This window comes from Pteropus vampyrus, unplaced genomic scaffold (genome assembly GCF_000151845.1).
Source record: "Pteropus vampyrus isolate Shadow unplaced genomic scaffold, Pvam_2.0 Scaffold50, whole genome shotgun sequence".
Taxonomy (NCBI): Eukaryota; Metazoa; Chordata; class Mammalia; order Chiroptera; family Pteropodidae; genus Pteropus; species Pteropus vampyrus.
In genome coordinates, this window is record NW_011888831.1 from 2,890,988 (window position 1) to 2,901,433 (window position 10,446).

Consider the following 10,446-nt stretch of genomic DNA (forward strand, 5'->3'; position numbering starts at 1 on the left):
TACATTTCCTATAAGCACTACTTTAACTGTTTCCTACAAGTTTTGATTTGTCATATCTTAATATCTTAATTCTCATTCAGTTCAAAATGTTTTCAATTTTCCATTTCGATTTCACTTTTGGCTCTAAGTTATTTAAAAGTGCATTGCTTAGTTTCCAAAAAGTTCAGATTTTTACAGTTTTCTTTTTGTTATTGAAATTAGTTTAGTTCCACTAGAGTCAGAGAACATATTCTGAATTATTCCAATCTATTTAATTTTATTGAGGCTTGCATGTGGTCAATTTTGGTAAACGTTTTATGTGCACTTCAAAGAATGTTCATTTTACCATTGTTGGGTACAGTGTCCTATGAGTCAATTAGATCAAGCTTGTTAATTGTGCTGTTCAGATCTTCTATATCCTTACTGATTTTTTTTTGTCTGCCTTCATAGCTAATATGAAAGATTGGTGAAAGCATTAAAGTCTCCCACTTTGGTTGTGGATTTTGTATTTTTCATTTTAATTCAGTCCATTTTTGCTTTATATATTTCGAAGTGATGTTATTGGATATATACAGATTTTAAATTGTTATATCTTCCTGGTGAATGAAGAACAACATTTGCATGGGTATATTTCCTTCTCTTTCTTGTATAAAATAAGCAGTCTCGAAGCTTATCCTTTGTTTAATGACTTTACTTTGTTCCTAAAATCTCTACTGCTAAAAACCATTAATTGGAAAAAATATTTCCGTCGATTTCAATAGAAAAATTGTGATGCAGTCCATCCAACCCAATGCCCAAACAATTTTTACTGATTGAAAAATTTACTAATAGACCAATAAAACAAGTTTATATTTTAAAAACCTGATGATTTGAATATAAAAATACAGTTTACATATACAACTTATTGTAACAACGGAATGAAGATATCGTAAGTGGTAGAGGATGGGTGTGGGGGAGTCATTACAACTGAGAAGGTAAGGTACATATTTCTTTCTGCACCATTTCTTTGCTGTTTTTCAACCTTCAGGAGACTCACGGCTGTCTTGCACTCAAACTATCTTTAAAAATAAAGTTATAGCACAGAAAAATACCTTAAGGGCAAAATAAATACTAAATTTGAAAGCACTTCAAAACACATGGAAATAGCTTGTGTACTCAACGGACTGCAGAACCATTGAAGATGACCCTTCCAAATGGCACGCGCGTGTGAAACAAAGTGGTTGGGGTTTAACCGAGACATGGCAAGCAATGAAAATTTATTCCCTAGGATGTTGTTGGGCTACAAACTGTTTTATTAAATTAAATTGGTGAGTATATTTAAACTCTGGAAGTATGACATCAGAATATCATTCGTTATGGCATGTTTATTTGGTGTGTTCAGGGATGAAAAAGTTATCATACTATCAGAAAAAAGGAATGTTGTCTAAAAAAGTGGTACAGCTTTTAAGGAGTCATTATGACAAAAAGTTAATTGAACAGATAAATCTGAAGACTAAACTTCACCTTGCCTTTTTCCATGTAAATACGCATTAGAGTTTTAAGTAATGAAGTGGCATGATCAGGCCATATTTTTAAAAATTCTTTCTGGCAGCTGATATGGAGAGAATGTATGCAAAAGGACAAGTCTTGAAAGAGAAAGGTCAGGAGACTAAGAAACATGTCCAAGTAAGAGACAATAAATAGGTCAGTGGGACAGAACTGAAGCTTGACAGAGGCCCAAATGCAAATGAGAATTCTGAGAATGCTAAAGGTCATATTTCAAATTTGTGGAAATAATGTTGAGACAATTTCATCTGGGGGGAGAAAAAGTGCAGCTGGATCCCTATTTTACTCCACACACAAAAATAAAGTCTAGATGAATCAAAGATTCAAGCATAAGAAATGAAACAAAATATCAAAGAAAACATTGAGTGAATTAAAAAAAAAATCTCTAAGTGGGGAAGCAATACTCAAGTCATAAGGAAAAAATAATTCGACTACATAAAAATATAGATGTGGGGAAAAATTATATGCAGTCAAATAAACAGTTAAGTGGGAAACACTATCTGTAACATATTGACAATTTCTTTCGAATTCAAAAAGAATAAGAAAATAATAAATGCCTCATAACAAGGGGTAAGCAGTAAACAAATATAATAAGAGGCTTGACCTCACTCATAATTAAAAAATAATTTTGAAACAAAATGATGAGATATTCTTTTAAAACAAGAATGAAAAGGTCTGCACATTATAGGTTCAAACAGCACTGTGAGGAAACAGGTCTTCTCCTAGTCTGTTGTTGGAATATGAATTAGCACAATCTCTTTGGAGGGGCAATCTGGCAATACCTATTTTTACCCCAAAATTTTTAATGAAAAATTGCAAAAATACAGAAAAGTTGAAAAAATGGTACAGTGAACAACCACGTACCACACTTAGATTTTACAATTGTCAATATTTTGTTATATTTGTGTTATCACACATATGTAATACATATTTATTTTTATATATTTATGTTATATATGTAAATATATATATATATATATATATATATATATATATATATATATACATGCAGATACATGTATATATATACATCTATCCATCCATCAAGCCATCTTCTATTTTGATGCCTTTCAAAGTAAATTGCAGACATTAGTATGCTTCATCCCTAAACATATCAGTATACATATCAACTAGAGTTCAGTATTTGCATACAATTCTTCTTCTTTTTTTTTTTAGGTAAAATTTACATTTAGTGAAATGCACAAATTTTAAGTGGACAATTTGATGTGTTTTTGACAAATGCACATACTTTTGGAATCCAAACTCCTATAAGATATAGGATATTTTCATCACCCCAGAAAGTTCTTTCTTGTCCCATCTTGGTTACCTCCCCTCTCCCTCCAGGCAATATTTTTTTTTTACTACAAATTAGTTTCATTGGTCCTAGAACATCATAGAAATGGAATTATACTTTAGATACTCTTTTACGTAAGGCTTCTTACACTCAACCTAATGATGTTTGTGATTTACCCATCTTGCCATGTGTGTCAGTTGTCCATTTCTTTTCACTCCTGAGTAGTATTTCATAGTTACTTTATCCCTTCCCCACTTGATGGACATTTGAGTTGTTTCCGGTTTGAGACTATTACAAATACAACTCCTATAAACATTCTTGTGCAGGCAATTTTGAGGACATATGCTTTCTCTTGGGTCACTTATGGAGGTCATAGTCTAGTTTAACTTCAGTACAGGTCACAGTGATGAGTATGTGTCGTGTGACAGGTACAGAAAAGTGTACATCGGGAGGTGTGAGAAGGTGGGAAGTGCCTCTAGGGGGAGAACCAGGGAAGGCCTCCTGAAGAAGGGGCCTTGGTATTGACACAGCTAGGTTGGATAGGAGGATCAGGGGCTCTGGTCAGCCATGCCTGCGTTCCAGTCCTGTTCCCATAGGGAAAAGATCCTTTGGAGTCTCGCTTTCACTTTTCTCATCTGTACAATGGGGATGTTGACACTACAGGACTTGATAGAATAACGGTTAAAAGGCCCAGCCACAACCTCAACAGGTACCTGATTTGTTAAGTATTCCTCTTTTCTCCACAGACGTGGCTCCCCTGGTGGCCTTCAATGTGGATGTGGCCCGGACCTGGGTGACTCCCGAGGGAAGTGGGCCTTACGTGCTCAGCTCCCTTCTGCACCAAGACCCCAACACCAACCAGACCTGGTAAGTGGGGCACCAAAGACAGGAGGCCTGAAGACTGAAGGAGCCTCCAGGGAGCCCCGACAAAGCCCCAGAGAAGGCTTTGGCACCCCACCCCCACAGTCTGGGGAGAACCTCCTTGCTCTTTCTGAAAGGTGTGTGGGAATGGGGAGAGAAGTCGAGAGAGAGGCTATGAGGCCCAGTCCACCCTGGCCCCTGTCTTCTCCTGGCCTCTCTCTGCACTGCCAGGGTAGAGGTGAGGGGGAACTTCAAAACTATTTAAAAATAAGGTTTATGAAGGCTCTTTTGTCTCATACAAAAGTAACACATTCTTAAAGTAGGAAATTTTGGACAGTGACAAAAATATTCTTAAAAATGGAAAATATGAAGCAGGAGGGAGTGGTGGCTAAGAGGCAGGCTGTAGGTTCAGGGACAGCTTCACTCTGTATTTGTGGCGAGGTGCTCGCCCCCCAGGCTCACTCCTCATCTCTGTAGTGACACAGTGATGTACTGGCTTCGCAGCGTTGCTGAGAAGACTGAGTTCCCGCACATGAAGGGTTCAGCATGGTTTCTGGCGAAATGAAGGCTCAATGACATTATCTTATATTTTTAAAATGTCATCTGTACCTACCCATTAGATAAGCAAAAAAATGTTTAATCTGACAACATTCTGCTGGTAAGGATGTGGTCAAACAGGAACTTGGGGGAACGTAAATTAGTGTAGCCACCTTGGAGAACACTTTTGCCATAACTGGTAAAGTTGAAGATGCACGTGGCCTTGGACTCAGTAATTCCACTCCCAGATACTAACCCTAGAGAAAATCTCAGGTCAAGGTATTTATGGTACCACTGCTTGGAACAGAGAAAGACTGGAAATGCTCATCATTCTGAAAATGCACCAACGACGGCAACACTAAAAGCAGGTGGAATAAATGAAACGAGTGCAGTGGTTATTAACCTAGATCAATCTTGAGATATATTGTAAGGGAAAAAGGCAGTTTGAAGAATTATGTATACTATGGTCATTCACTCAACAAATATTTATACGGAATATCTATTCTGTACCAGGCCCTGAGGATACAGAAGTGAGCAAAGCAGACAAAAATCCCCGTGCTCGGGGGAGACAGGCAATAAGCAAGCAAGTAATACGTATTGTATCTGATGGTGACAGCGGCGGTGTGCTGATGCAGAAGCCCGTCTTTAGTTTTTTCCTCTGTTGTCGCCAAAATGACTTTTAGAGCTGCTTTGTTTTGAAGCCAGGATCCAGTCAAGGAGAATGTGTCATGTATCGTTACTTTGTCTCTTTAGTCTCTTTTAAGCTAGAGCAACCCTTCCTCTTCCTTTCCTGTTTAGTTCATGATGGTCACAGAGCTTTTTCTGTGCCTGCTCTATGACCCAGCCATACTCAGGTCCTGCCCCAAGCTGGTGCCCTGCCGCCCCACTACCACTGCTGCTTTGCTTTTGGTTAGTGGTCAGTGGTTTCCTTCATCCCCAGCACACCTGAGCCATGAGCCCAGGGTCCAGACAGGCTTTGGGACAGAGCCAGGGGAGGCGCTCAGGGTCCCTGGCTGCGTGAAGCTCCAAATCTCCCAAGCCAAGTAGAGCAGCAGCTCTGTTTGGTGACAGCTCCTGAGGTAGCTTCATGGCTCTGGGACTTGGGCCAGGACCCCACCAGCCAAGCAGGCTTGGATCCTTTGCTGAACTGTGGTTTCCTCATCTGTACAGTGAAGAGGCTTGTGACCATGAGATTTAAGTGGTGAGGGCAGGGGCAATTCATCCATTCATTCACTCATTCACTCAAATTCAGTAAGTACTTATAGAGCATCTACTCAGTGCCAGGCAAAATATGAGGGATATGTGTGAAAGAGACACAGTCCTTGCCCTCATAAGGGAAACAAAGTCAGGCAATGACAAGAGGAGTCATGACTGCTCTGGTGGAGACATCCAGAGCACTTTGAGGACATAGAGGCAGGCGTGTCCTTCAGGTAGAGGATGTGCATTGACACTGGGACTTGGGGAATGAGTAGGAATTAGTGTGAGGAGTCATGGGAGGGGGGAATCCTGAGAACAGCTTGGTCAGAGTCTAGAAGCTGGCCTGAGCAAGGCCAAGGAACTGAAACAATGTCGGTGGCTGTATCTGGGTGTGATGAGAAATATGATGCAGGAGGTGGGCAGTGCCTGTCACCCAGGCACTCACGGTTGGGGAGCCAGAAAGCTTTCACACAGGGGTGGGGTAGGCTGGGGGTAAGGTAGGTTGTTAGGAAGTTTTTGGCTGCAAGAATTTGAATTAAAGGTTGATGTTTGTTGTATCTTCTTTGTTTTGGTGAAATTTTATTGACATGCCACACAGAAAAATGCACATGTCATAAGCATGCAGCTCAGTGAATGTTTACAATGTGAGCCACCTATGTAAGTGGCATCCAGATCCAGAGTGGATGGCGTGCGTGAGCCCCTCTAGGCTGCGTGCTTCCTGCCAAGCACATCCCCTGCTAAGAGCCAAACCATTGCTCCAATTGCCATCTCCATGGATTAGTTTTGCCTTTTCTTGAATTTATAAATGAGGCATACAGTAGGTACACTATTATGTTAAGCTTCTCTCCGTCAACATACAGTCTGTGAATTTTATCCATGGTCTCGCCTAAGCAATAATGCTCATTTTTGTTGCTAGCGTTTTTCCATTGTGTGAATAGTGCTGTTGGTGGCATGTAGGCAATTTCCTTGGTCTATTATGAATAGTACTTTCTTTTGGTGGACCAGTGCACTTCTCTCTATTGGGCAATTGCCCGGCAGTGGAATTGCTGGATCACGGCTTATGATTTGGCTTAGCATTCAGTTTTCCAGACTTTGAAGTGCATGAACATTCTGATTGTTCCACATGCTCATGAAGGCTGAGTTTCAGTCTGAGTTATTTGTGACTATCTCCTGCTCAGTCTTCTCAGCTCCAGGCCTGACAGACTTTAAGGCCCCCTCCCTCAGAAGCCGAGCTGAAAGGCCACGATGGATGAGGGGAGTTTGAAGCCCCCAGAGCAGAAGGTTCTGAGCCCACCGAGGGGTTGGGGGAACCCAGCTGGGCTCATGAAAACCTCTCTGAACACCTGCTGAAGCAGAAGGGGGCTCGTGGGAGGATGTGGTGAAAGGCATTCTGGGTTTCTGCCACAAATGATAGAACCCGAGACCATGGGCCTGCTGCATGGGGCAGGAAATGCACTGCTGGCCACCGGGCCACAGAAAAAGGGGCAGGCTCCCCACGTGAGGATGATGTGTCTCTCTCACTCCCTCATGCTGTTTCTCCCTAAAATATAGCAGCCAGGGCTGGCGGCATCATAGGCTTGGCTGCTGCAGAGGGAATGGAGCGGAACATAAGGAAGACTTTTCCCCAGGGGAGTATGGGACTAGACTGAGAACAGAGACAGATTAGAGTTGGGTGAATTAATCAGATGGGCTGCACCCAGGCCAGGGTGTAATAAGGTCCCCAGGGCTGTCAGCTGATGGTAGGTTCATTCAGTCACTCAGTCAACAAACTTGGAGATCAAGAGACCACCCACCATGGTAAGGGTGGTAAAGAGGTGGGCAACCCAGGCAGCTCAGACTGGGCTCCAGGCCACGGTATTGCCTGATTGTGATATGAACGGCAACCTACGGTTTTGCAGTACACAGCCTGCGCAGCTGCACATGGAGTCTCTTGGGAACTCACAGTCTAGGTGGGAACAAAGGCCAGGGATAGGGGTGGATTCCAGTAGTTAGGGCCACCTGGAGGGCTCAGAGGTATCAAGTTGCTCCTTCTTTTGGGAAGGCTTCCTGAGGAGCTGGGGTTTGGGATGACTGTATTGTAGGGAAAGGAAGAGAAAGGCATTGAAGGCGGAGGGAACAGCTGGGGTGAAGGCCTGAAGGAAGAAGGAGGGTGGAGGCTATTCCAGGCCTGCAGCTACTCCACCAAAGCGTGGTTGGGGGTAGAGCCCAGTTCTGAGCCTACCCATGGGGGAGTAGGAAATGAGATGCTGGGGCCAAGGCTGAGGCTCAGGCTGGGGAGGGGTCTGGGAAGAGAGGCAAGATTGGTGAACAAGTTGACCTAATTTGGAAGCTCTCAGCTGCAGAGCCCTCAGAGTTCAGCTGCACCCGGCTCTACATCCCTCAGCGCTGCCCCAGATTAGTCCCCTCACCTGCTACCTGGTTGTCATTTAGTCATCTCTCAACAAATATTTCCTGAATCCCTGCTCTGTGCCAGGCACTGTTTCAGGTCCTGGGAATAACATGGCAAACAAGATAAACAAGATCCTTGGGGAACTTACAGTCTGTGGGGAAGACAGATAATGAGCATGTAAACATGTAAATACATACTATCAGACGTGACAGGTTTTGAGAAGGAAATACAATAAGGTGATTCAAAGCCGAGGAACTGGGTTGTGAGGTGGGGCTGGTTGGAGAAAGCACTTATGAGGATGTGACAGTTAATTAAGTGAGGCTGAGCGATGAGAATGAGCCAGCCTTGGGGAGCGGGAGGTGAGGGTTTCAGGCAGTGGGCACGGCGAGGCAAAGGGCCTGAGGTGGGAAAGAGCTGGGGGCAGATGAGGAGCAGAAGCCCACCAGCTGGAGGTGGGGCTTGGAGATCAAAGGAGCGGGAGGAGCAGTCTCAGAGGCAGGAAGGGGCCGGTCACCCAAGGCCCTGTGAGCTGCAGCAAGGGTTAGGGACTCCTTTTCTAAGTGCACGGGAGGCTCCTGAAGAAGGGGAGTGACGTGGTATAAATTACAAGAGTAAATTTTAAAAACAAAACAATAATGGTTAGGATGCTATTACTCTAGACCAGGTGAGATGATGGTGGCCAGGATGGTGGTGGGGAAAGGAGAGAAGAAATGTTCTCTAGATATAACTTGCAGGAAGAGCCAACAGGGTTTACGGATGGATTTGATGTAGAGAATGAGTGAAAAGGTGAATCAAGGATGCCCCCAGACTTTGGACTTTAGAATGCAGTGGTTGGTGGTGCCATATATCACTGGGGGAAGATGGAAGGGGACAGGTTTGGGAGGCCAAAACCACAAGTTCTGCTTTGGACATTCTAAGTTTGAGACATCTGTTAGGCAATAGGCAGTTGGTTATTGTATTAGTTTCCTATTGCTGCTGTAACAAATAATCATACATTTAGTTCCTTAAAACAATACAAATTTATTATCTATCGGTTCTGTAGGTCAGAAGTCTTACTCAGCTAAAATCAGTGTCAGCAGGGATGTGTTCCATCTTTAGGCTCTAGGGGAGAATCCATTTTCTCACCCTTTTTAGCTTCTAGAAGCCACTAGCATTTCTTGGCTTGTGGCCCCTTCATCCATCTTTAAAAATCAGCAGTTAGCATCTTCAAATCTCTCTCTGACTCTTACCCTCCTGCTTTCCTTTTATAAGGCCCACCCAATAAGCCAGGATAATTTCCCTATATCATGATACTTAATCAAACCCACAAAATTGCTGACCATAAAATGTAGCACAGTCACAGGTTCTGGAGATCAGGACACAAACATCTCTGGGTGTGGGGGTGGCGGCATTATTCTGCTTTCCACGGCTGGGCTGGGCTGACTTCTGGTGGAAGAATGCTAGGGTTACAGACGTAAAGTTGGGAATCTCAGCATTTATAGGTGGATTGAAGCCACAGGATTGGAGAGGATCACTAGGAAGAGTGTGCTGGCAAGGAAAACAAGGACTGAGGACTCCAGTGACATTTAGGAGTCAGACAACGAAGGAGCCAACAAAGGATTCTGAGAAAGAGCAATGAGAGAGGTAGGAAGAAATCGAGAAGAAAGTGTTTTAAGGAGGAGATGGTCAGTTACATCCAGAGCTGCTGAAAGGAGGAGGAAGATGAAGATAGAAATGCGTCCATTGGATTTGGCAACACAGGGACCACCGGTGACCTTGGGTGGAAGTCAGCTTGGGGCAGGTTATGCTGGGGGTGGGGTGGTTACACACAGGTATAGACATTATTATTCTGTAAACCATGGATATAAGTGAAGGATGTATTTCATAATTTTAAAAAATGTAGAGGAATGAGAGCTGAGGAAGTAGAGAGAGTACCTCATTCCTGTCCCCCTATTCCCCAGCCCACCATAGCCACATCGTGACCTTTTGAAAGCAGAGACTAATCATGTGCTTCCCCTTTATAAAGTCCTTTGTGCTTCCTGCTGCCCTCAGTGTAAAGACCTTGGACTTGGTGCACTATTCGCTGTTACTACGTCCAGCCTCAGGGCCCCTTCCCCAGCACACCCTCCTCACAACCCTAGGACAGGAAGCTCACTCCCTGTCTCCAGCAGCCCAGACCTCCCTGGGCAGTGTGGGCTGACACTGGACTCTGCTATCTCCCTGGGCTTGGGGTGAGGGGGCAAAGTTTGCCATTTGGCATCACATCTGAGGCTGCCTTAATCAGGCTGATGCGCCTGCCTCCCTCAGATCTCCAGTTCTGACTGACTCATAAGGACAGGGACACCAGCGTGCTCTTCTCAGGAAATACTAGGGCAGGCACCCCGCCTTCTCTGGCATCACTGTCCCCAACATAACCAGCTGTGCTGCCGGTGGCTTCCTGGTTCTCCCTATCAAAACCAAAGAGCAGAGTCTTTATTTATCACCACTATCGCCCCATCTTTGTCAGGATGGGCCAGCAGGCGGAGAGGGGATGCATTTAACCATTTCCTGCCTGGAGCTGTGCAAAGGTAGAGGCTGAGTAAATGCCTTTCGCCTAATGCAGAGTCCATCGTTCTGGGCTGGGGGCCTGCCTGCCTTTCCCAGGTCTGGGCTTTCTCCACAGTTT

At 44.0% G+C, this 10,446-nt stretch overlaps 1 protein-coding gene across 1 annotated transcript in view; it reads left to right on the top strand.

Annotated features, from left to right (window-relative positions):
• Positions 1–10,446, top strand: part of ITGAE (integrin subunit alpha E) — a 56,527-nt gene that overhangs the window by 11,316 nt on the left and 34,765 nt on the right. The window contains 1 exon segment of the mRNA XM_023530369.1: positions 3,565–3,783. Coding sequence (XP_023386137.1) covers positions 3,565–3,783 — 219 coding nt within the window.